Source organism: Cynocephalus volans, chromosome 10 (assembly GCF_027409185.1).
Source record: "Cynocephalus volans isolate mCynVol1 chromosome 10, mCynVol1.pri, whole genome shotgun sequence".
Classification (NCBI taxonomy): domain Eukaryota; kingdom Metazoa; phylum Chordata; class Mammalia; order Dermoptera; family Cynocephalidae; genus Cynocephalus; species Cynocephalus volans.
The window spans coordinates 13,146,597-13,174,499 of NC_084469.1; the positions used below are offsets into that span (position 1 = coordinate 13,146,597).

Consider the following 27,903-nt stretch of genomic DNA (forward strand, 5'->3'; position numbering starts at 1 on the left):
TTGTTTTCACAGTCATCTAATTTAGAGACAGTAGAACAAATCCAAGTAACAATTTTATTCTAATCTACAGCACATTTTTTACATACATTTTAGTGGTTTTGACAGTGTTACTTTTGAGCAGACTTTAAGTGAATCCACAAAATATATTAAAAATAAAATATACACAGTAAAACAACAGGCATTCAAATGTTCAGAATCATGCAGATAGGGGTGGTCTGGTTGGTGTTTTCACTGGGTACCTTGCCTATTTAAAAATTAACTGGCAAATACCAGTTCTTTGTTCCTCATTCCTTATAACTCACCAAAATCAGAGATTCCTAAATATATACATACAAGTAAAGTCTCTTCTAAAGCCACATCAGTACAAAATTTCAATTAATAAGCTTATCATCAAACCAACAATTCTGTTGATTAAGCCCATTACCAGAAGACAGGGAATATCGACACCTGATCTAAAGGCGAGGTTATTTCACTTATTAAAACACCAACACAAGAGATTAATCAACAAAGCAAAGATTATGTTAATAAGACACTGAGGGAAAATAAAAAATAATACATAAATACCACTCTACTGCTGGGATATCACCCATGGACTACAGACACATGAGTTTCTACCTGTCAAATAATGCTTTAAATATTTTTTTATGAAAAAAAAAATAGTTTACAGTATTGGGAAAGGAAAAGGAAAGGTAGAAATGTGAATTTATGCATCTAGTTCTACAATTTAAAATAAATATCAAACTGATAATATAAAGCTAAGTGACAATGACTTAACCGTTGTGTACCAAACAGGCACTACATCTATTCACTGTAATTCACAATGTTCCTTGGGAGTTTTCGGCAGATGGCCGACCCAACAATACTATCACAATATAGACAGAATACTCATCCACTGTTGAAAGAGACCCTGAAGAAAACATGGCAAAGGCATAGAGAAACAGGTGGATCTTTTGAAAAAGTTAATGATATCAAAACACTTGTCCATCACTGGTAAACCAAACTAGATCAAGTACATGGCCCAAAGCAGCACTGAATTCATTTAGAGGTTGGCAGAAAAGTTTGGAAAACTGCAGTATTTAAAAATTGGCAATTTCTCCACGCTTAATAAAACGATCAGAAGAGGTATAATGTTTGTTTCGTTTGTGGAATGTTGACTGCTTGCTGCAACAATTCACAACATGAATGAGGAGCTGCAGAGGTGAGCTTCAATGATATGTTTTTTAAAAATTTACAAAAAACTCAAGTTTCTATTTAAAAAATAACCATGTTATGCCAAGATGAAACATGATAAAAAGTAGTGTAATTTCTGTCCACGATTCTTTACATAACAAATGGGAAAGTGATAGAAACAATTTTTTTCTTAAAAAGCAATTTTGTTATTGCACTGACTTTTACAACCTGACCTAGTAATTTAGAAAAATCATGTAGTAAAATCTGTAAAATTAAAATACAAAATTCTGGTTTGTAAACATCAGTTGGCCAAGTCTATCCAGAGTCCTTCATGAAAGTGGAATGGAATGAATAATTAATTCTCTACACCTTATGTATTTGCTGTGAGGGGGAAAAATTCCAGAATACAGCCTTTATACCGTCACAGTAATTATATTCAAAAGATATAAAGAAAGTCAGAGCAGTTGTCTTTTTCTCTTCTTTTTCCCATGTGCAATTGTTAGCTCTCACCCCACTCCCAAGTGTAATAATTGAAATAATACTGGTTTGGAGACCTAGTACAGATTGGTCATAAATGTCGCATAAAGTCTGTAGGGCTTCGATAAAGGTATTTCCAGATGGCGTAGTAATGCACCGCAGCTGCTGTGGCCACAAACAGGTGCCAGATGGCATGGGCAAATGGAATGATGCCATCACTCTTGAAGAACACAACTCCCAAGCAATAAATTAAGCCCCCACAGGCAAGTTCGTGAAGTCCATCGGTGTTACTCTGTCAACAGAGGAAACAATAAAAAGGGTTTGATGTTACTCTGATGTGACAAGCTACAGAGATAACTGTAATTCCCCCTAAGGCTCCTGATTTACTAGACAATGAAGAAGCTCTGTGTGAACAGAATCCTAATCTGTAAACATGAACCAAAAATAAAAGAAGTCTCTCAAACACTGACCTGCATTACCATTTAGATCGACAATCTTTTTTATTTTCTTTTTTTTGGCAGCTGGCCTGTACAGGGATCTGAACCTGTGACCTTGGTTTTACAACACTGCACTCTAACCAACTGAGTTAACTGGCCAGCCCTGGATCAACAGTCTTAATTTGAGCAAGCACTCACATTATAGGTCCTGCACTGAAAAGCAGCATATTCTGCTCATTTATTGCACGTTTAAGCAGACTGCAATCATAGCCAGACATGGAAGTTCATTTTAATAAAGTGCAAACCTCAGTTCTCATCTTCCCCTTTAAAAGCTTGTGCTTTTAAAGTGGCACAAGCCACTGCAATATAATTTACATCTCAGCCAGGGTTTTTACTTCCTTTGTCTTCCTCACTCTTCTACACTGATGGCTTTTTCGAGACTTCCCCTGTGTAGGTGAACTTATAGCTTCCTTATGGATGACACAGGAAAATCGTAGCTAGAAGTGAACTCCAAGATCATAGATCATAAAGATCACAGTATTTCCTGATGTTTTAGATGTCTCCAGGCATTTTTGTTCTTTGAACCTGGCATTTCTTAGCTTAATAGGAAGTTAACAGTTTTGTGTCTTTTAGGACAAAAGGCGATTTTTTAAGGCTGTTCATAGTGGTTTTCAAAGCCCTAGGCCCATCTGTAAGATTAAATTGGCTTTATGAATGAAAGGCAAGAGAACAGAGGCAGAACTTAGAGGCTGATGAAGAAACAAGTCAGTCCCTAGATTCCTAAGCACTAGGAACAGAAAGGGTTGCAGGTTCGCAGGGTGAATGGAAACCTAAGCCAGACAGATCATGGCAGGGCCTCATGTGGGTGGCAGAGGCATGGGCATTGATGGCAGCTGCCTTGGGAGCCTTGAGGCAGTCCCCATGGCCAAGTCCAGCAAAAGCAAAGGGAAGCTCTAATTCAGACACCTACTTTGAATGAACCCCACAGGCCTATCAAGGCTAAAAGCAATGGCAACAATAGACTAGCAGGAGCCAAGGACCAGGTGTGAGGATCTAGGTCCAGGTGTGAGGGTAAGTCCTATTTTCAAAGTTCACATAAGCCCCCATGGTTTCTGTAGGATCAAAAGACGCGGAAAGAGCCAAGCCAAATTGACTGATATTGAATTTCTCCTTAACCTTGGTAAGAAGGGACTGCAGCCAGATTTATTTTTATTTAAGAAGTAAAAACTAGAACAAAAACAAAATACCACACATATTTATTACTTTCTAAAGGTTACAGAGCAATTAATACCCCTCACACAAAATTCTCTGTGTGTGCATTAGAAGTGTTTTCCTAGGAGAGCATTAAGTCTTTCAACAGACTCTCAAAAAGGCATAGGACTCCCAGAGTCACTTATTTAATACATCCTCCTTATTTTAGAGGTGAGGGGACTAACGACAGTGAAGTGAAGTGACCTGAACAAAGTCATACAGCTGGTCATTGCCCCAAAAGATACCACTCTTTTTCTTTTTTCTGCCCAAACAAGCAAGAGACCAAATCAAGTACACAGGTTGGTTTTGACAAACATCTGTGAACAGATACTTCTTCAAGACACCACATCTACCGTATCAGCTTTCAAAGAACTAAAACATAGTTAATTCTAAAACAAACAAACAAAATGTCTTCTTCACTATCAATGGCATTACTGTTACTATGTGCCAGGCACTGTTTGAAGTGCTTCCATATATTTACTCATCTAATTTCCACAACCTTAAATCAGGTACTATTATTATCCACATTGTATAGATGAAAAAACTAAAACACAGGTTAAGTAGCTATATAGCTTTCAAATGTCAGAATGAGGATTTGAACGAAGGTGGCATGGTCCTAAACTTTCATTATTTTTTTTTTAGTGGAGGAGGGAGAGCATTACACAATTTTAATGATTAATTTGCTGAGTGTAATGCACAGATCATAAGTGCACAGTGTAAGTTTTGATAAATGTGCAACCCATCCTCCTATCAAAATACACTACTATCCCAATACCCCAGAAAGTTCTTTGGTACCCCTTTCCAATCCTGGGCATCCCCGGCCACCAAGACAATCATTGTTCTTTTTACTATCACCACAGACTAAGTCTATCTTTTCTAGAACATCACATAAACGGAATCATGCTGAATGTACGTTTCTGTGCCTGGCTTCTTTTTTGCTCAACATAGTGTTTCTGAAATTCATGCATGAACTGGTGTATATCAGTCTTCTCTTTTTATTGCTTAGTATTCCATTGATGTATTTAACATAATTTGTTCATCAGTTATTTCCCTTTGGGGGCGATTATAAATAAAATTAATATTTACTTATTTTACGGGTCTTTTTGTAGGTACATGTTTTCATTTCTGCCAGGTAACACCTGTTGAGTCATAGGACAAGTGTATGTTTAATTGTATAAGAAACTACTAAACAATTTTCTGAAGTGGTTATATCATTTTACACTCTCCCCAGCAATATGGTAGGATTCCAGTTACTTCACATCCTTACTAGTATTGATGTTATCAGTCTTTTTAATTCTAACCATCCTGCAGGGTATGTAGCGGTAGCTCACTGGGGTTTTAATTTTTCTAATGACATGACGTTGAGCACTTTTTCAAGGGCTTAAGGATACTTGCATGTCTTTCTTTGTGAAGTTCTTTTACCCATTTTTATAGAATTTTCCTTTTATCCTTTATTTGTAGTTGAGTATGTATACGCATATTCAGGATACATGTTGTCAGATAAATAGAGAGAGAGTAAATACTTCCTCCCATATGGCTTGTCTATTCATTTTCTTAATAGTGTCTTTGGATAAGCAGAACTTTTTAATCTTGGAAAGTTCAACTTATTTATTTTTTATTTTTTATTTTTTTATGGTTGGTGCTTTCTGTGGCCTAAGAAATCTTTGCCCATCCCACAATTGTGATGATAGAGACTCCTGTTTCCAAGTTTCCATGTTTCTAGAAACTTTAGAGTTTGGGTTTTACATTTAGGTCTATGAGCCACCTCAAATTACTTTTTGTGTATGGTGTGAAGTTGAGGTTCATATGTTTCCATATGAATATGTAGTTGTTCTATATACCATCTATTGAAAAGACGTTCCTTTCCTCACTGAATTGCTTTAATTGAAACTCCATACAAATGCAATCAATTCTTGTATTTTAACCTTGTATCCCACTACTTTGCTAAATTTGCTTCTTAGTTCTAGTAATTTTTTGTATAGTTCTTAAGATTTCTATATACATGATCAGTGTCATCTGTGGATAATGACAGTTTTATCTATTCTTTTCCATGTTGTGTGCCTTTTGGTTCTTGTTCTCACCTTACTGCAGGGCTAGAGCCACAGTTTAATGCTGAATAAAAGTGGCAAGAGCAGGTGTTGTTGCCTTGTTCCTCCCAATCACTCAGCCTTTCACCATTGAGTATAATATTAGCTGGCAGGTTTTTTAAAAAGCCTTTTATCAGATTTATGAAGCTTCCAAGTTTGCTGAAATTTTCTTAAAAATCACGAATAAGTATTGAATTGTGTCAAATGCTTTTTCTGCATCTACTGAGATGACCATACATTCTTCTCCTTGATTATCTCAATGTGATGAATCTCAATGACTGGATTTTAAGTGAAGTACCACCTTTGCATTCCCAGAATAAACCTAACTTGAGTATGATGCATTATTCTTTTGATACATTCACAAATTAGATTTGCAAATATTTTGTTGAAGTTTTTTCTGTTTCCTGAAGGGTAGTCGTTTGTAGCTTTCTTGTGATGTCATTGTGCGATGTTGGTGTCAGGGTGATATTGGCTTCATAAAATGAATTCGAAAGTGTTCCCTCTTCTCTACTCTCTGAAACAGTTTGTGTAGAATTGGTATTATTTCTACCTTAAATATTTGAAGAAATGTGTCAGTGAAACTATCTGGACCTGGGATTTTTTCGTAGGAAGGCTTTGATTATGGATTTAATTTCTTTAATAAATATAGGGCTATCCAGATCTTTTGTTTCTTTGTGGGTCTGCTGTGGTATAGACTGTGTCTTTCAAGAAATTTGCCCATTTCATCTAAGTTGCTATATTTATTGGTATAAAGTAGTTCATAATATCCCCTTATTATCTTTTTAATATCTATAGGATCTATAGTGATATTTGTTATTTTAGTCCTAATATTGGTATTTTATGTTTTCTCTATTTCTTGATCAGTCTACCTAAATTTTGTCAATTGTAATCTTTTCAAAGAAATCACTTTTGATCATTGATTATCTCTTTTGTTTACCCACTTTCTATTTTACTGATTTCCATTTCTTTACCGCTAGTTATTTGGAGGTTAATTTGATCTTTTTCCCTAGGTTAAGGGGGAAGCTTAGATCACTGATTTTAAAACTTTCTTTTCTAATTGTGTGAGTCAGGGTTCTTCAGAGAAGCAGAACCAGTAAGATCGTGTGTGTGTACTGATTTATTTTAAAGAAATGGCTCATATGCTTATGGGGAAGCTAAGTTTGAATTCTGCAGGGTGGGTGGGCACGCTAGAGACCCAGAGAAGGGTTGATGCTGCAGCTTGAATCCAAAGCTAATCCCGAGGCAAAAGTCCTTCCTAGAGGGACTTCAGTCTTTTTCTCCTAAGACCTTCACTTGATTGTTTGAGGCCCACCCACATTATGGAGTACAATCTGCTTTCTTCAGTGTTTACTGATTTAAATGTTAGTCTCATCTAAAAAGTACCTTCATAGCAACATCTAGACCAATGTTTGATTAATATCTGGGTACTATGGCCAAGCCAAGTTTACACATAAAATTAACTATCGCATTAATATAAGCATCTAAAGCAGTATAATTCCTTCCTAGCACTGCTCAGTTCAAAATATTTTCTAATTTTCTTTGTGATTGTTCTCTGACCCATGAGTTTATTTAAAAAGGTCGTTTAAGTTTCAAATACTTGGAAATTTTCCACATCTTTCTTATTACATGATTTCAATTTTTTGACAATCATTGAGGATTATTTTATGGTCTAACATGCTATGTATTTTGATTGTGAGAATTTGGGCACTTCAGTGTTTAGGTGGAGTGTTCTGAAACGCCAAGGTTAAACTGTCGAGAGTGCTGCTCAAATCTGCTATCCTTACTGGTTTTTTGTCTATATGTTCAGCTACTTGTTCAATTACTGAAAAAGCAGTGCTAAAATCTCCAGTTAACGATTATGGGTTTGTTTCCTCTTCTGATAGATTTCATGTATTCTGAAGCTCTATTATTAGGTACACATACATTTGAGACTGTTGTAGCTTCTTAGAAATGACCCTTTTATTATCATGAACTGCCTGTCTTAATCTCTGGTATATTCCTTGTCTTGTTACCTATTTCATCTAATATTAATATGATTAATGTTTTCATGGCATATCCTTCCCATGCCTTTACTTTTAACCTACGTCTTTTTATTTAAAGTGTGCTTCACATAGACACACAGAGCTAAGTCTTGCTTTTTTTTAATACAGTCTGAAAAATCTCTGCTTTTTCATTGAAGTATTAAAGTGTTCAGCCCATTTTCACTTAGTTGTTATACAATATATATAATAGTTGACATGATTGTGCTTAAACCTTTCATCTTGTTACTTGCTTTATTTGGTTTCATATATTCTTTGTTCCCTTTTTTCCTCTTCCCCTGCCTTCTTTTTGATTAAACTGAGTGACTCTGGTATTCCATTTTCTTTTTTCTCTTTGCTATTTAGCTATAGCATTTATTGATTGATTGATTGGTTTTTTCCTTGATGGTTTTTGTTGCTCTAAGGACTACGAAGCACACCCTTAACTTATCACAATATATCTTCTTTATTATGCTCTCACTCACAAAGTTAAGACCCTTATAATGGTATATTTGCATTTCCCCACGCCCATCCTTTGTTGTCATATACTTTACTTCTACATGTTATAACCCCCCACATTATCTTTTGAAGAAATAAAAAATAAAAAACAGTACTTTGTATTCACTTGCAACTTTATCACTTCCAGCACCTTGATTTGTTTTTGACATTAGTGTTACAAAGCTGAGTTAGCTTCAGCTTGGAGTTTTTCTTTCCTTTTAGCATTTTAAAGATGTCATTCCATCATACTCGTGCTTCCACTGATTCTGATGAGATGTCAGTGGTCATGCTTCTCTCCTTGCTCTTTTTTCTGTGGCTGATTTTAAGACTTTTTCTTCACCTGTGTTTTTTGGTAATTGGACTATGATGTGCTCAGGTGTAGTTTTCTTTGTGTTTATCCTGCTGAGGCTTCATTGTGTTTTGTGGATCTCTAAGTTGATATTTTTTATAATTCATATTAAATGAGAAACTATGTCAGATTTGGAAAAGTATTAACTATTATTTCTTTAAAAACAAAAAACTTCCCACTCTCTTTCTATTCTCCTTTTGGGCTGTACTTCGTAAGACCACTTGATAATTGCCCAACAGGTTACTAAGCCTCTATTCATTTTTTAATCACGCTTTTTTCTCTCATGCTTCAGTTTCTATAGTTTCTATTGACCTGGCTTCAAGTTCGCTGATCTTCTGCAGTATCCAATCTATTGTTAAACCTCTCCAACACATTTTTTTTTCCTCAAGACATCACAGTTTTCAGATCTAGAATTTCCATTTGGATTCTTTTTTAGTCTCCATTTATTTTCTGCGATTACTCATCTGTTTACTCACTATGTTTTAACATCCTTGCAAGTAAATTTCAACATTTCTGTCATCTTTAGATCTGTTTCTATTGACTTGTTTTTCCTTAGGTATGTGTCATTTCCTGCTTCTTGCCCATGTGGTATATTTATCTAGATGGTGGATGCTAAGTTGTTAAAGGGTATATATTTTGTTGTCTTCTATTAAAGACTTGAGTTCTAGCCTGGTAGGTGGTTTATTTACCAGAGGATCAATTTTAACCTTTTGAGGTTTGTCTTTGGGCTTTGTATGGCAGTTTTAGAGTAGTCCTCACTCCAGGGCTAGTGTAGCATTACTGCCAAGGTGTGGCCTTGGTATGGTCAACTGAATGCCTGCGGTGTTCAGCATGGTCTCTCCACTCTGGCTGGTTGAACTCCAATGTCTCTCAGCCCTGGGCACTTTCTGTTATCTCCATTTATGTCACAGCCTTTAAATAGTTATTCTCAGCCAGGTTTGCAGAGATTTTCCCTGCACATATTCAGTTTGATATTTGGGCAAAGACTCAGGGAAACTCCTCCTTTAATTTCTGAAGCCTCTTCTTTCCAAGCAACTTTGCCTCTCTGGTACGCTACTCCACAAACTGCAGCCATCTCAGTAGCCTGAAATGCTGATTTCTGTTTCCTCCACCCAGACTGCTGCTCTCTGGGTTCCACTTCCCTTTGTCACTGCTTGGAAACTGTCCCCCCATTCCCAGCTCATTTTTGGGGATCCTCTTCCCTCAAGGATCACAGCCCTGAACTGTCTGTGTTCTTTATGGTGGTAGGGTAAGTCTGAAACCCATGATTCTGACCAGAACCAAAGCTTTGGGTCTGCACTCATGCTGTTACCTTATTGGTTCAGACAGCTGAGGTGCTTTTTAATCTGGACTGTGCCTAGCTCTCCAGCTTTATCATAAGACTTGTGCTACCTGCACACCTACCGAACCATGCATATGTACATACTCAAACACGTAAATATACTCTATGTTCCAACAATGAGCGATTTTCAATTCTTCAGAAATGCTGGTGCTTTCCCCTTTGCAGGCTTCCTTCATTCTGTAATCTCTACCTGTAACACTTGTCTCCCCTCTACCACCTCTGGGCTCCTGCTTGTCTTTCCAAATCAACTTAAATATCACTTCCTCTGGTACTTCTGTCATGTGCTCCCAGAGCAGCCTGAACTTCCCCAATCGAAGGCATTATACAATTTCATTATAGCTTCTTACTTAATATGAATCACATTTGCCTGCTTGATTCTAAGTTCTATGAGGGCAGTTTGGAGATTATCCCACTTGATTATCATAAACATTAGTCACCTGCTACTGTACCACTTACGAAAATGCCAATTAAAGATCGAGGCTAGTAAAAACACTGGATAAACCTACTGTTGTTATGCCCAGAGGGAATTTACTTGAAATTCTACTTAATAATTAGTAACCTATCTGCAGAGACCTTGCTTATATTGCTTTGGGTGTCCTGAATCGCCCTCTAACTATATGACCTTCGAGGCTGATTTTCCCATTTCAGTCATTCCTCTCCCTCTCCTTACCTTCCCTGTTGCCTTTACCAACTAAACTGCATGTACTTTTGGTGCTAGATAATTATTAAAGCCATCATATACTTCATATCTCAAAGAAACATATTTTGTTACATTCTCAAAACACATATCTTCTGAAAAAAAAAGAACCAAGTTTGTAATTCCTAAACCTTTCATTGTGTTTTATGACCAGGGAAAGATCTATGTGTAGTGGCATTATATTCTTAAAACGTACCTATGAACTCACGAGTAAAATCATAGGTACAGCTCTTCTGACCATGCAGGCTGGGAAGAATTCAAACTGAACACATTGGGACCTCTTTAATTAATATAGTGACTAGTGCCAAAAACTGTACAGCATAAGACATACATAAGCTAAAGGCACAGTCATTAGCAGGATGGAACCATGAGGTTGTAATGATATGTTTTTGTATCAAAGTGACAGATACACACAGATTTCTCACCAGTAATTCAATATTCAAACTATGTACATTCAACTGCCTGCTTTAGGTAATGATACATGAAAGCTCCCAAAAGATATTTTCAAGGAATGTGGGGGGAAAAAGTGCCTTTCTTGGAAAGAGAAACAGTATTATCACTTAAAAGCAAGTGAAAGGAAAAGTAAGACTGAAGAGATTTGAAAAATATCCAACAGAATGCTGAAGCAAAAGGAACTTTTAAGGTCCTTCTGCTTCCTGAGATTTAGTAGTTGGTAATTTACAATTTCTTAATTGTAAGACATCTCAAAAATTACCGTCTTCCATGGATTCAGGGTTAAGAACTAAGAAATGCCCACCTTCATATAGCTACACACCTCTTTGGGAGAAGTGGGGGGGTGAGGGGGTTGGTAGTGGGATGAAAAACAGAAAGATGAAAAACATCCAAAAGAAACAAATAATACAACAGAAGAATACCATAAGAAGAGAAACATAACTAAATATATAGCTTTTCCAAACTGTAGACTACCTAGTAAAAGTTGCTACCATACTTCATTATTAATATATTGTTTTTCTTTTGAGTCTCCAGTTAATGGACATGTCATAACTTCAGAAAGAAAAGCTATACGTTGTATCAATAATTGCATTAAGAATCCCAGCAATTTAACAGGAAATAACCAAAATTATGAAGCCGCTTCTTACCATTGATGTTACCACCAAGGCTGGAGAAAATCCCATTGTGAGATAGAAAAAGAGCTCAACCACCTTATACCTGCAGGAACAGAAATATAGTTAATTTATACATTTCTATAACACTTAGAACACTTACACACCAACTTTTCCTTTTGAAAAATAAAGGTAAACTCTTAACTATTCAAATGTAAACTCTTAACTATTCAAATGAAATACAGTTCCCAGTAGAAGACCATTAAGTCTCTAATTAAAATACCCTAGTTGAGTAACAATGAAGTAGCATCTTTCAGGATTGAAAAGGCATCAAACTTTACGTGCTACCTAGAAAATGTTTTTCTACCAAATGTAGTTATTATTGAATCCAATCTATTTGCATTTTCCCCTTTCCAGTCCTAGAGTGTTTGCCTTCATTACCGTTCCAACCCAGAGCTATAAGAAAGTGAAATTATGAAGATGGATAGGGATGCACTGTGGGGTCTAATTTATCAGCTGCTGAAGAATAGTACCCCTAAGGAGAGGGCATGCATTTGTTTGTTTCTTTATTCTGCATCTGCACAAACTCCAATTTATAAGGTTCATCACATTAGGCTACAGAATATTTGAAAACTCTAAGAAACACATTGTACTGACATTCAACCTACATTTCTGCCCAATCAAACTAGCCTATAAACTCCTCAAAAGCAGGGACCAAGTTTTATTTATGTTTAGATCTGCGGGGCCTAGAACAGTACCTGACACAATTTAGGCACTCCCTAATGTCTGCCAAACTGAATGTACAAGGTGATTCACGCCACATGTTTAGTGTTTCACACTTAACATGTATGTATGGTGAAGTGAGCATATCAGGGGAAGAATGGGTTTAAGGGTTTGGTTTACACCAGAAGACCTGGAATGGGAAAAAAAGAAAGCTGCTTTACTTTATTTCCTGTTTTATCCAAGGACATAAATTAGAAGTTTGAGTTCAAAAAGCAAACTGTTCCTTAGATTTACAGCATAACACCACTCACCATTGCTAATTATAGCCAAAAAGGTATTTAAATGAATTTCAAACGTGGAGATAAGTTAGTGAAACCATTTTCTTCTGAAAAGGCAAAACAATTGAATATTTCCTGATAAACACAAATTATGTTCAATTCTGAGGGCCATTCTGCCAACCACAGTAGACCAAGAATTTAATGAACTAAAAATTAAAAATCCAGTGAGGATGATTTCATGGTTGTGAGTTTTCCAAATTCAAGCATATGAAGTAATGAAAAGAACTATAGGATAAAAACTGGGACACTTGAGTCCTAATTTCCAAATGAGTCACTAATTTGATGCATGTCCTAAATGTTCTCGTTTTTTAAGCATAAAGCTGGAATAAATGACCTTGAAGGAGGTCTCCTCTAGAGCAAAGATGCAAAATTTCAATAAGCTGTTCTTTTTATATTACTCAACACTTATGATTAAGAGCTGTGAATAATGGGTTAAAGAACTGTACCACAGGGCTAGGACAAATATCCCTCTTCTCAGGGAAGCCTATTTGGAACACCCTCCAGGTTCCTATTTAGGTAAGTGTTATGCTAGGCACTTATCTATTATCCTCCATCTTCACAAAAACCTTGAAAAGTGGTTATTTTTCTCACATGATGACTGAATCACAGAAAATAAGGCCAGTTTGCCTCATGATGAGAAATGAAGTCCAAAAGACTTCAAAATGACTGGTCACATTGTCCCTGAACATCAGCACAGCACGCATGTACCATTAGTGTCTTTACACAGTAACCTGTCTTCACTAATGAATTCCAAATGGTTTTGAAGAGTTATTAAAGATAATGTATAGACTATTTATGTATTTCTACTATTATGAAGTGCAAATATACAGTAAATTGTATTGCAATATAGGCAAAATTTAGGCAGTTAATTTTAAAACTATCAAATGTAAATTATTTCCTCTTACTTTTCATGGTAGAGAAATACATAAATGGTTCCTCCAGCTGCCATGAGCCAGATAAACCAACGCATATGAGATGCCAGGGGTCCAAGTTCACGGAGATTTAACCTAAAAATGTAAACATGACAACAAAGAACAGAAGTGATAAATGAAAGGAATTCACAGATACCATGTTTTCCTCTAGGTGCTAAAAACAGAAAGTACTAGGGTAAGAGGAGGAAGAAAAGGCACTCAATACACAAAGGAGGCATTTGGGCAATTTACATAAATTAATAACCCAAAGATAAAACTGTCAGTTGACCTTTAAGACTTAGAATTAGTTCCAATGTGGTTTAAAAATAAAACCAGCTGAAAGCAGACATGCAGAAGTGAGCCCCAGCACACCTGTGACGCCCAATTTTCCCAGTTAGGCAGACTGAGGTAAAGGCTACTTGCCGTTTTATTTCTGACCATGTACTTGGGAGCAGATTGCTTACAAAGCTTAATGAGAACTCTGAACAAAATCCTGAACCAGGATCACAGACCCACATCAGATACCTGATACACAGACCAGTGTCTCCGTTACCAATCTCTCTGCCAACAGAGAACATGAGAAGAATTATTCCAACATATGTTATGGAAGACATTTTGTTAGAATTTAACTGTGGACTGTGGTGAGGTCTGAATTTTAAGATTCTGCAAATTCATTTGTACTAATTTCATAGTAAGGATAACTGTGAGGGCCGGCCCGTGGCTCACTTGGGAGAGTGCGGTGCTGATAACACCAAGGTCATTGGTTTGGATCCCATCTAGGGATGGCCGGTTAGCTCACTTGGAGAGCGTGGTGCTGACAACACCAAGTCAAGGGTTAAGATCCCTTTACCGGTCATCTTAAAAAAAAAAAAAAGAATAAATATGAGAAAAAAACAAGTGTTCTGATTGTCTATAACTATAAAATTAATATTTCTAAATGAAAAAGTTACTACCTGCATATCTAAGACTAAATGTGAATAAATTGCCCACTTTGATATTTGATTCCTCAGCTCACATTTAAAAATTATTTTTTTAAAAGTCTCTCTTCATCTCCAATAATTTTTTTTTTTTTTACGTATTTACTTATTTTAAATTGAGGTGTACTTCACAAAAGCCTTTCAGTGTTCTTATGACAACATGAAGCAGACCTATAATTAGTAAGGTGTACTGGGGAGAGATACCACTTATATTTTACTCCATCAGATAGTTAGGTTTCTTTTGAATGATTGATGCTGCATTAGCCAGAATCTAGAGGCCTACTGTTTCTAATGACTACATTAGTTGATGGCATATATGAACTTCTGAGTGTTTAAACTGGGTCATGTCTTGACAGAGGAGAGCAAATGTTTCTTTAATTATGGGTTTTAAAGCAACAGAAGATTTTATTTGCGTTGTACCAAAAGGGCAGTGAGATCAAGGAAATTGAAGAGTACACCAGGTATTTTAACACGTTAACTGATCTGGCTAGTTCTCTTACTCAGATAGCAGCAGAAATGAGAAATGCACTTGGTAGTATAGCAGCTGCTGTGCTGTGAAGTGAATTGAAGACAGAGTGTAAGTTTCAAAAGGGAGCTTACTTTCCTCATGCATATTTACAGCACTTCCACTTGAACAATTTCCGAGAATTCTGAACAGCAGCAGAGGTATATGAAAAGAATATGGAGGGCAAAGGTTATTTATTTCAAAAGTGAGCAAGCTAGCTACGCATAAATTCACAGCACTTCCTCCTGAGCAATCCCATGCCCAGATACGCATTCTAAATAGCAGCAATATTCTCTCCTTCTAATCTGCAATCTGACCCAAGTAAATCAAATTGGGGTGATGGTGGGGAGCATGTACGTGTGTGTTGGAAGGGAGGGGTGGGGAGGATATATGAGGGCTGGGGGTGAGGACAAGAGAGAGAGAGGACAGGAGAAGTGAGGAATTCTAATCATAAACATTGTCTTCAAAGATAGAAAGACTGTATCTTACCATGGAGTGTAAGAGGCAGCAATGAAGAAATAGATAACCATTCTATCACACATGTGAAAACAATGCTCCACTGTCCTGGTGGGAAAAAAGTATAAACAAAGTTTTTAGAAAATTTCCAGCCTGGAAGTATGAGCCACCACTCCATCATGTTGCAGTTTCCACTCTTGTTCCAGTTTCTTATGGCATTTAGAATATGGCCTTCAAAGCCACACATTTTTTTGCTGCTGCTGTTGTTAACAGTATGAAGCCACAAGTAAAAGCTTTGGATTATTTTTTAGGTTGCACCCACAATAGATATTCTTCCCATATATGAGACACAAAGACAGAGCCTCGAGATAATCGGGAAGTCTTAAGTGATTAAAACAAACAAAATCGTCTTTCCTGATGTTTTCCATTTCTCTTAGATCCTATCTAACAGAAAAATGAAATTCCCTGAAGGCAGCCCACCCACCAGCTCTTATCACTGTGTGGGGCACAAGGCCTTGATGCTCAGTAAACACTCCCTGCACTGTAATTCTTCACGTCTTTTTAGACTGTCTTTAGAGAAGGTTTTACTTCAAATATCCTAGAGTAGACAATAAGTTGTAATCAAGGAAATTCAGAAACTCATTTAGGAACAGTAGTAACAAAAACAAAAAAAGGTGCATTTGCTGCAAGAGGGTGGCCACCTGGATTTCTAAGCAAGTTCCTCCTTCCAAAACTGAAAAATTAAGTGTATGTACAAAGGTCTTGGCTCACTGAGGTCTGTTCACGAAATGGGTTAGACAGAATCTGTCACTTAAAGGTATGAATGCACAGTCTTGAATCTATTTTCAGTACCTGGGGGTAATAGCTACGATCTTATAGAGCACGAGCAGTATTAGACTCTGCCTCACCACACAATGTCAACCAATGCAGACTGATAGGGACTTGGGTTAATGAAGGAGGGTAAAATCCATTTGTGGGAAAGAATGGTTTTTAGTCTACTAGTCAGAAGCTATAGCTTACCCACAGATAATAATTCAAGTCACAGGTCTAAAAAAGCAAACACTAGATGAATGCTTCTCAAACTTGACTGCATATCAGAATCACCTGGGGAGCTTATAAAATACAGTCATGAAGATTTTAATTTAAAAGGGCTAGAAGATAGGATTGAGAGTGGAGAAAAGGGGAGAATCTTTGTTTTTTTGTGGGTTTATTTTTATTTTTTTTTAGTTCCTTGGGTTTTTGTGATTCCTATCAAGGTTTGAAGCCTTTCTAAGTAATACACTGTTAAAGCAGGTAGTCAGATCTGGAATCTTACTCAAGGTCTGCCACTTCCCTCTGTGATTCGCACTTTTCTCACAGGTAAAACGGAAATAATAACATTCTCTCTCACAGAGTATGGATGAGCATTAAATAAGATAATGTAGGCCATGGACTTAGCACAGTACCTAGAATACAGTAGCACCTAGCAGCACCTAGCAGCACCTAGCAGCACCTAGCGGCACCTAGCAGCACCTAGCAGCACCTAGCACATAGGAGCACCTAGTGCATATTCAGTAAACGCTAATTCCCTTCTTTCTTTTGCTTAAATTAAGGAGTCATTTGGATATAAAAAAAATTTAATGCAGAGCAAAAATCTATAAGTAGCTTATGATTCCAGCACTGCTACTTCAAGTTTCAAGAGTCTGGTTTCTATTACACTTTCTTCTCCGACCCCTGGCAGAGAGGCCCTGAATACTGAAGCAGGTATGTACAACTCTTTATTGATTCAGAAATCTAGACATCAAAGCCAAGTCTGCTGAGGCAACCACGGCAGTGCATCATGCCAGGAACATAATGAAGTGCTCTGCTTCCAGACTGGCCTCGGAGTTCTGTGACAGTGCATCTCAAGGGGCCATCAGAGGTACCTGGGTGGCTCTCTTGTGAGTGCGTCCCAGAGACCCCTTTTGAGTCAAATAATGCTGTGGCTTTACTTTAAGCACAGGGAACTATCACCTCATAGGAAAAGGTAGTGGACTATAAACTTTATGCAATATTGTGAAGGGTAAGATGAAAACACAGGACTAGGAGTCAGAGGTCCCAGGATGATCAGATTATGCTGGTCTCACTGACTTGGGCAAGTTGGGCCACTTCTCTGAGCCTCAGTTTTCCCAAGTGAAAATTAAGGGATTTAGATTAGATGATATTTAAAGATCCTTCCAGCTCTAAAACTCTATTGATTCTACATGTGAGAAAACCAGTAGTCATCTCATATATCCCAAATCCTGCTCATAAATGAAGCATATCTTTTTATTATTAGGTTGTTTGAATAGTTTAAGACTTTTCAGAACATTCTGTAAAACCAAAAGGTGTATTCAAGTATTCCTTTAGATCACTTAGTTTGATCTGAATCCTCCTTTGAGGAAAAATGTTACCCTTGGGTTGCGCAGAATCTACTTCACAAGCAACCCATTTCCCCCAAAAGTGTGCCACTCCCTTTGTAGTCTCCCCAATTAATCCTTCACTCGCAGGAGGAATGCTTTTATGTCCTTCTCCTTGACAGGCCAAGGGCCATAGTATTGTGCCTGACAATACTATGTGCCTGAAAGTGCCTAACAGCTAAGAGTAGCAAAATACATGAATTTTGTTTCAATAATATACACAGGACTTAATTTTGAAAGCTGAACTTTGCCAAATAGTAAACCCAACTTGTAGCATACCTCTTACATCACAGTCCTGCAGTCTTTTCTAATTTTCACATACATCATCTAACTCACCTCATAAGAACCCTGTGAGTCAGGCATTATGATTCTCATTTTAGTGATGAAGAAACCGAGGCTCCATGAGGCCCAGTCACCTCCCCACGTGAAGCAGTAGGGCTGGGACTCAAAGCCTGAGTCCTGACTCCAAGTTCAGTGTCCTCTGTCACTACCCCACAGACTCTGCTTAAAGTGACCTCCATGAGCCTGACCATGTTGGAAAGTAGCCATGAAGACTGGAAGTTGTAAGTCCCAGGCAACCAGTGAGGTACTGTGTGTTGTATAAGCAAGTCCTGCTTTCTTAGATGCATACTGGGGGTGGGGTCATCAAACTCTATCCAATGCAAAGAAAGTGTCCTGAATAATAGGCAGCATTATAGTCTACAAGGCAGGAAAATGTCTACTCTTAGCCTCACTTGACTAAAACATGACAGTTGGGAGGATAACAAACACGCTGAGTCAACTACTTAGACCTGTTGAAATGACATGCCATCAACTGTACCTCAAGTGGCTCTTCTTCCATGACACAATGTGAAATACTGTGGAAACAATGAAGAGGGCGCAGAGGCCCATCCCATAAATCCATGCTGTTATCTTTTCCCAGCAGTCGTCAGACAGCCGATGCAGAAGGGCACTGCCCACGATGGCCGGAACAATGAGGAACTGGGGAAAGGTAAAGAGAACATCCTGGCTTTCACAAAATTGAGACTTTTGCTAAAAACACAGAGGTTTACCAGGGATAATTTTTGAAAAAAAAAAAAAGTATTTTTTTTGGTGGCTGGCCGGTAACAGGGATCGAACCCTGGACCTTGGTGTTATCAACACCATGCTCTAACCAACTAAGCTAATCGGCCAACCCCAGAAAAATAATTTTAAAGCAAACATTTGCCTCTCCTGGATAATCATGAGAGCCAGAAGAAGTTATCAGTTGCTACACTGGAAGCAGGTTCAGGGCCCAGGAATTGTGCCAACCAATCGGTATACAAATAACCAGTCCAGGATGCAGCATTACTTAACTGTTGCAAAACAGATGTTCTTTATCCTAATTTCATTAAATAAGGACACGTTTCATCCTACTCTCTAATCTGATTTAGAGTAGGTACTTAAAATACTCAGATGCCAAGCATATACTCAGATTTCCCAGGGAGGTCCTGATTTTAAAATATTCTGTCCTGTTGTCCTGGTAAGCTACTGAAATCCCAATATTTTAGCAAAGGGTAACTTAATGAATCAAGGCAGCAAGTATCATAATGTATACAACATCATACATACACAAAAATGAATGATTTTTAGTTTGGATCTGTACAGTCCACCAATCAGGGAGCTACTGCAGAGTTAAAGAGTTTTGGGTTATTTCATTTTTAATAGTACCTTTTAAGTAAGCAAGAGGAATCCATTCCCACTCCCATTGCTTATTCAAAAAATTTTAATAGACCAGAGTCTTCAAGAGAATTTTGCTTTCTGCGCCATATTTCACAGTCCATATGGACACAATTTTCAATGTCTAATCATATGAGTATAACTTGTAAACATTTTATAATAACAAAAATTTCCAGGAGAAATGAACTACTTTATTAGATATTCTAATAAGCATATCTGACAAAGAATGCAAACTTTAGCAATTTCCTTATCTTTTTTCTTCCCCTAACACCTACTTTTGCTCTCTTGCAACAGAATATTAAATCTCCCAGATGAGATTGGTATGAATTTTCAGATGATGAAGTTTTCACAGGCCCAGATCTAAATGAGAATGTTAAGGACAATAAAGTAAATTTTTCATAAAACAAAATTTATTTGATTTAAATGAATGTCCTTTATTTTGGACTATGTCCTTTCTACTTTTTTTCATGTCAAAGTGTCTTCTCTTTAATGAAATGATAATAACAGAAGTGTTTTGCCTGTTTTAGAAATTTTTGGCCTTTGAAGTTCAAAAATCTGCAATACAGTTTAACAAAATTATATTTCCTCCAAAAAATTAACATGGAGGTTTTGTCAGTTTTTTCTTAACTTCAGTTTATAATAGCGCCCCTTAAGTTGTGACATATTAGAAGAGATACGTTAAGAATTATTTAGGTCCATCCTAAGCAAATATTATTCCTAAAGGTAAGCAGTGCATCTCAATATCCGAACCATTATATTGCACCAACGGTGTCTATAATAATTAAACTAGCCCGACCTAAACACTCTTCACTAAAGGAATAAATTGGTCTTCTCTATTTCTTGTTTTCAGACCATAGCCCAGCCACCATTTTCCCCTCAGAAGTCTCACTAAATGCAGCTCTCAAAGGGGGTAATGAAACCACAGATAAAGTGAAATTTATGACATAAGAAAATGCCAATAACATGACACTAATAGGAAAACTATGAAAATACATGTTCACAAACACCACACACACAAAAAGAAGAAATGCACCAAAGTGTTAACTGTTAGTTTATTTCTGGGTAGTTTTGTTTTTCTAATATAGAAATATATTTTTGGTGAGGGGATCCGAATCCTTGATCTTGGTGTTAAAATACCACGCTCTAACTGAATGAGCTAACCGGCTGGCCCTTTCTTCTAATATCTTTTTCAGTATTTTTTTAAGTGTCTCATGTCGGCATGATTTGCTATTATAAGGAAGAAAAAAATTAACACAGAATTTAGGGATCATATCAGCTTTTTCATCTGCAATGTGGAACAACACCTGCTCTGAGAAGCAGTGGCCACTGTGGGGCTGGGAGGATGTGGCCTCCCATTTCAAAGGATCATTTAATTTTAAAAAAAAGCACTTTTTTCAAAAAATTGTGGAGTGTCCTTGCCAAATGAACACAGCTGATTGTCTTGAAAAGGCAATTCATTTTATTCCAGGGGCAACGCTCTTCATAAATAGGTTTCTTTGGTTTTCCTATAACTAGGGTACTTACTATTATTATTCTTTTAAAGAAGATCTTGTTGGAGAAAGCAAGTCCAGGACAGAGCTGACTGTAGGTTAGAACACAAAGCGTTCTACATGCTCACAGTTTCTGTTGACATGACCCAGCACTGACATCCTGGTAGATAAGGTCACAGAGATGGGTAAATCCAACTAATCGTGCTGAGGTTACTACAGATAATTACCCCTTCCTCCCACCAAATCCCGTTGAGAAGGACGGGATGGCAAAGGCAGACTCATACTCACTGCATGTGTGTAACAGTTAGCAGCATGTTCGTAGCAAGTTGGTTTGTAGCGGCCATTGGCTGGGGCCCGATGATTCATGAATCTGTAGAAACAAAAAAGACATCATGTGAGAAAGCTCAAAGCATGTGAAGAAAAACGAGAAAACCTGCCAATGGATGTTGGGTCTATTCTAAATGAAGAGGTATTTCCAGGTGGTAGAAATACCTAGTTGCAGTAACAAAACCAAAGCCACTAAAACGGTGTGAACTAAGCCAACAGCAATGATCCTAAAGCAAATGCCCTAGTTTACTGGATTAAGTATTCTTTCAGTTTATTCAAAAGAAAAACCTTCTACCAACCCAAAGCAAACAGAAACCATATCCACCCCTTCAACAGGTAACCTACACACACACACAAAAAGGCATAACCAAATCTTAAATCAAGGAAACTTTCTAAACATTAGTTCTTGTCATTAAACGAAATGGGATACACTGCATTTGAAAGGTTTCTATTTTCTCTCCCTAAATTTATAAAGCTTTATATGAGCAGATCTTTAAACCCTATATCCCACGATTAATAGGTATGTCCAACTAGTTTCTCTGTATTGTATTACACGTTCCAGCACCACGCAGCTTAAATAAATGATAGCTGGCTACCTCTAGGCCACCTAAAACAGGAGGTACATTTTCACCTTCATTCTTCCTGAATTAAAAGAGTTTGTTTCAAAAACCAAACACAGGACCTGCTACGAAATTCATGTACAAAACACAAATGTGTATATGTATCTAAAATCTGTTACACATAGAGATACACACCCATATTCGATAATTCCTTTTGGGTTAACTTTGTGACAATCAGCAACAGAGTGGAAAGCATGAATACCAGGACCTAAAGAGACAACAGCAGTCTCCCATGTCAGGTGGAGGTGACAATGTTCCACCAAAACCCAACCCACACCTACACCAGGTTTCATGAGGGATTCTGAATTAGATGAACTGTTCTCAGGAGGAGAAAACAAGCAGCTGTCTGAATAAAAGAGGGAAGAGCAGATGCAGAGAAACAAACAGAGGTAAAGAGCCCAGAGAGCATTCAGGTCTCAGAGGCCTGGCTACATTCCTGTGCTGTTAGTTCACAAGATGTCAACAGTCTTTTACAGTGAATTATCCTCTTGCTGGAACTAGTTTAGGGGAGGGGGGCAGTATGTTTTGGCAATAACAAGTTCTGACTAGTCATACCTTATTCATTCACATGATGAAAAATGGTACCAGGCTAAACCAAATGGCAGAACTGGTTGCCAAAAATTGGCTAAAACACCTAACCAAGCCATTTTAAAAAGTGCCCAGTTTATGAACAAAAGACTAGCCAATACTTTCTCTCTGAATTAAGAAGGACCTGTTACACTTAGACGAAGTAAATAAAAATAAAACAGTAGTCCCTGATAACCCAATACTGTACACATACTTCAGGTGGAAATTCTACTAGTTCATGAATTTGAGACAGTGAGGATATTTCATTTGTACTGCTAATGTCTAGATACTTAACCGGTGTGCAAACTATGTACATACTGACTATAATCCGCCAAATGGTTTGAAAACTAACCGTTTAAGAGAAATATACAGCTAGAAGCTTCAGAATTTATCTAAGCTATTCTTGCACATAGACAACTAATTTCAAGTACCATCTTTTCTCCCCTGATAATACCTTAAATAATTCTACTAATTTCCTAAGGGATGAGAGTGTTGCTATACAGCTGATATTAATAATAAAGAAAACGCTGTAATTACACTCTTGGGAAGAATGCTTTAAAAGTGCCCCAAGCATTGAAAGATCTACCGCATCTTTACCCTGAGACGTAACAACAGAGCGGTAAGTAGTGTACCCTACTAGGAATTTTCAAGAATAAAGAGCAAGGCTCCAAGATGGTTGAGGTTAGATTAAATTGAAAGTGCTCTGTGTAGGATGCAGTAAGTAGGATTTGTCTACCCACCACCAGGCTGCAGACTAAAATAGCAATTTATATCTCTGGCAGCCCAATCTAAAAATAGTCAGACCATTACACAGCAACAGGGATAGACTTTCACATTTTCTCCTAAAAGCAAATAAGCTGGGTGGACATGTTTGTGACAGCTTAGTCCCTGCCCACCTGGAATAATTCAGCTTAAAAATAAAGGAGGAAGTTGTAGAGAAACACATCCCACCCATGGTGACTTAAGGCAGTCTCTCCTGATGAGCCGAGCAAGATTTGGGCAATATGGAAAGGTGAGAGCAACCATCCTGAGAGCCATTCACAGTCTAGGGCTCAGACAGCACAATTGTTCTGCTGGGAAATTACATTACAATTTTTCCATTTCTCTCTGACTTGCCAGGGTGCAATCAAGCCTTCTCCACAGCCTCCTCCTGAAGAAATCACTTTTAAGACCTAAATAGAAAAGCAGATGTAAAATGCAAACTCCCCCACAAGGAGCCTAATTTCTTCCCCCTGACAAAATAATGAGAAAGGTTCACATGGTATGGAAAACAGCACCCATTTATGGAGGACAACTCTATTTAGTAATCTTAATGGTTACCCAATGCTTGAGTAGAGCAACTAGCATGCTTTAGAGGGTTTGAGAGAAGTGATCTAGTCCTGGGAATGGGAATCACCGTTGATAAAGCTGTTAGTTAAGCAAGGTTTGTTCATTCAATCCCTTCACTTTCAATACTTTCTCTTGCCTCCCACTTGCCCAGTGTCCTATGCCCTTCTCCCCAGCACAGAATTTAGCACACTAGTGCATTTTAAATTCAGCCCAAAGCACTGTGTCCTCTGAAAGTAGTTCTGCAACCTACCTGCAGATCTCAGAGGCCTAGGATCAAATCCCACAAGTTCTCTGTGATCCCTGTGTTTCTCACTCTCCAAGTGCAAGTACCGTTAACACTACCTTTGAAATATATTACATACCAGCCCACCTCTCTATAACTCTACAGCTCCTACCTTAAATCAAGATACCATCTCAGGTCTGTAAAAATACAGTCTCCTAATTGGTCTTCCTGCATGTCCCCATACAGACTCTCTTCATCATACAGCAGCCACAATCATTTATATTCAAATCAGATCACATCACACACCCCAACCTCAACTTAAAACCTGCCACTGGCTTACCAAAGTGTTTAGGATAAAAATGCAGCATGCCCCAGGCCCCGAAGCCCTGAGTGGTCTGTTCCTCTCTACTTCTCCAGCCTCAGGGTGCCACCTTCCTTTCACTCCACCCTCTAGCTATATACCCTCCTTTCTGCTCCTTAAACACATCAAGATCTTGTCTATCTCAGGGTATGTGCATTTGCTGTTTATTTCTTCCTAGAACATTCTTCTCCAGAATGCTCAGCTCTCTTATCCTTCAAGTTCAACTCAGATGTCACCTCCTCTGAGAGGTTTTCCAGGCCATCCTATCTAAAGCATCACTTCAGCCCGCCCCACCCAACCAGAGCCCTTATCACAATTGGTAAGAATTGAGATTTTTAAACTTGGTTTAATTATTAAAGGGAGATGACATATATATAAGGAGACTACTCCATATCTTTGATTCAATGCTCTAAAAACATGCAAAAAAGAAAATAGGCAGCCCCTGGAAGACTTCCTAAAGCTTTAGAATAAGATGCTTTCCCAAATATTCAATTTTGAAACTAACCAGTGATCACAAGACTGGGGCTCAGGAAAAGAGCATCCTTTTCCTTGGATTTTCTGGTTGCAAGGCTGGAAAAATGGGTATGCACCAACAAGAAGTCACAGTAGACACTCTATGGGTCCTAAGGGTCTATACTATACACACAGATGTTGAGGTGTGAGCAGGGAGACAGAGAGAAAGAGATGAGCCAGCAGCACAGATGGTGAGACACAGGGAATTGAACTCCTGGGTCTGCCCCTTCCAAGCTGTGTGACTATGGGCAAGTTCCCTTTTATTCTCTAAATCTATTTGGTCTTCTGTTAAATGGGTATAAAATTTTTGCCTCCCGGATTACAACTGAGGATGAGATGAGTAGTACATGAGTATCCAGCCAGTGCCTGGCACAGACAGGAAAATGGTAGCAATCATCAGAGATGCTGTGAAGGGGACAAATGACTCTGAGTGTGTGTGTGTAGGTATCTTGGGAAGACTTGAGTGTGAAAGATAATGCAAGAAAAATAAAATATTCTCTGTGTCCTAGTGGAATTTTCCGCATCCTAAATTTCTTGAGCATAAAGCCCTCCATATGCTCTTCGGTAAATTTATCAAGAGAAGGAGCACATCTGTTCAAAGACAGTGTGTCCCTCCCTCTAGTCTCTTTGTAATTTGCCTACCTGTAACTACGGTGAACGCTCAGATAGATGTAAAATGAACACAGCTTTAAAAGGTGCAGAATAGTACTCTCAACATTTTAACACGTGAGCCGCAAAAATCAGGACTTCCTTGTTAAATTACTTCTTATTCATGGGCTTTATTTCCAGGTTCAAATTGATGCTTAGAAATATCTTTCCAATCTAGTCTATAATAGAGAAACAGGAAATTATGAGCTCACTCAAATCTTTGGTGAAAATCGGGTAGGTCCAGATGCCGTCAAGAAAGAAACTGTTAAATATCCATTGAGTGAAATACTGTGTGGTCCCTGAGAAAATTACAGTCTATGCCATTCCAAAGGAAAATGCCTGTATTTTTAACTTTTAGATGAATAAAATAGAGTTAGTTCAAAATCACATTACAACTGTGCTAATAAGGACTGGAGAGATTAGTGCCCACCAAAAGGAAGATAGTTTTTTGTTTTTGTTTTTTCATGTAACACTTTCAATGTTTGTGTAACACATAATAAAACAGGCTCTTTTTTTGTCTCTCTCTCTTCAGAGAAGAGTTCAAAGTGATAGGAAAGAAATACAAACTTTTAATCTAGTAGGGAAGGGGTAATTTCACAGAACATCGCCCGTGTTCTCTGAAAACAGGAAGAGCACAGATGTGCAGACAAGTAAAACCAAGTCACACAAACCGCATACACAGGGCTTCACCCATCATGCCCGAACCATGTTACATCCTCTCTTAGAGCCCCTCCATCTTCATTGCTAACATCCGGTTCCAAAGCCAGGCATCACGGTTCCTTTTCACCCTTAAAAGCAATAAGAAGATCCCGTCGGGGGAATAAATAGTGCCAGGCTTTCAACTCCCTGAGCGATGAGCAATATTCAGAAGTCAATCCAAGTCTTCAGACTGCTCCCCCTCCTGATGACACAGACCACCACAACTCTGCCTGTGCATTTTTTTTTTTTTTGGCTCTTTTACCCTTTGGGACTGGAGAAGGAATGAGATAAGCATTAAGGGTCAGTGGGGCAGCCAGGGAATGGAGATTGGAAAGAGGGAGAGAGAAAAAAAAAAATGTGCACTTTAAAATCTTGACATAGAAGGCGGTACCTAAATACTCCACAACAATAACCTGCTTGGAAGATCTCGTGCATTTCTTCTTTCAAATTCCCCCCACCACTGCACACTTGGTAGCCTGCTGGTGGAGAAGGTCTGGGAATAGGGATGGCCGCCAGATTCAGACAAAGGGATGGAGAGTTACCACAAACACAGGAGAGGTGAACTTTCACCCACTTAAACGAAAAAGAAAAGCCAGAGCCTCCTCTCAGGACCATGGGCTGGCTGGCCTCCATCCATTTCTAGAAGGCAGAGATCCGGAGTGGGGTAAGGCCACAGTGCCCCCAGCCCGGCGTCCCCCCGGCTCTCCCGTGAGTGAGCAGCCGCCCAGCCTTCCGGTGGCACCTCCTCGGTTCCTCCTCCTCATTTCCTAACACAGGCGCCTCAACAGCAGGTCTCACCACCCGAATGTTAATTTGCCCCTTCGCAGAGCCCAAAATAGCACCTCCTTGGGTCTCTAAGCCGGAGAACCAGTAAGGCCCCAACACGGCCAGGCACAGCTGAGCCGGCGGGCGTGCCTCAGTTTCCCTGTTGCTAGGGCCGTACACAAAGCACCCCCCACTTTACAACAAATCTCTCCGCAGGGCGCAGCGCCTATTCCGGTTCCGCGCCCCCCGGGAGACCGCACCCTGGGGGTTGAAGGGATGGAGGCCAAAGCCAGGGTCGGAGGGCTCGGGAGCGGCGCCTGAGGCTGGGGCGCGGGTCCCCAGAGCAAAGCAAGAGCCCTGCTCGGATGGGAGTCGGGAGGGTGAAGCCGGGCGAGCAAGGGGATCCCCGGGAAGGAGGGCAGCCTCGGGGTCCCGGGTCTGGGAATCCGTCCGAGGTCCGCAGATCGCGAGAGGGGACCCGGGTCAGGCACGAACTCCGGTCCTCGGAGGAAGATCGACCAGGGACAGCAGGGCGAGGAATCCCCAGGGAGCTGGTTCCCGGCCAAAGCGTGGGATCCACTAGGGGATGGATCCAGGTGAGAAGCCGGGACCCACGCGCAAAGTGACGGGATCCGGGGACCCGCTCCCAGCACGGGCGGCGGGGCGGGGGCGCCATCCCTCTCACCGCTGGAATCGATTCTTGACCCGCATTGATCCTCCGCTCCTCCTCGGGTGCCGGGAGCTCCGTCTCGTCCGCACGGGCGGCCGGGCGCGCGGCCCTCATGGGCTTGGGTTGCTCCAGAGGCCGCCTGCGTGCCCAGCGGAGCGGCTCGGCCGGGCAGGGCCAGAGTGGGCCAGGCTGGGGGTCGGGACAGAGCCAGGGCCAAACCGGGCGGCTGGGGGCGGGAGGGAGGCCGCTTAAACGGCCCCAGCACCTCCCGCCTCC

General features: G+C 39.2%; 1 protein-coding gene across 1 annotated transcript; it reads right to left on the reverse strand.

Annotated features, from left to right (window-relative positions):
* MMD (monocyte to macrophage differentiation associated) lies at window positions 1-27,903 on the reverse strand. Its single transcript, XM_063111648.1, has 7 exons — window positions 27,643-27,903; window positions 21,194-21,275; window positions 18,538-18,698; window positions 15,334-15,408; window positions 13,357-13,458; window positions 11,427-11,496; window positions 1-1,939 (listed from the first exon to the last, which is right to left on the reverse strand). The coding sequence occupies exons 1-7, from the start codon at window positions 27,666-27,668 to the stop codon at window positions 1,739-1,741; spliced, it is 717 nt and encodes a 238-aa protein (XP_062967718.1). The 5' UTR covers window positions 27,669-27,903; the 3' UTR covers window positions 1-1,738.

Coding starts and splice junctions, on each gene's coding strand:
- MMD (XM_063111648.1), bottom strand. CDS start 27,668: ATGCGGGTCAAGAATCGATTCCAGCG. Junction 21,276..27,642: donor GTCAAGAATCGATTCCAGCG/GTGAGAGGGATG, acceptor TTGTTTCTACAG/ATTCATGAATCATCGGGCCC. Junction 1,940..11,426: donor CCTTGGTGGTAACATCAATG/GTAAGAAGCGGC, acceptor CTCTGTTGACAG/AGTAACACCGATGGACTTCA.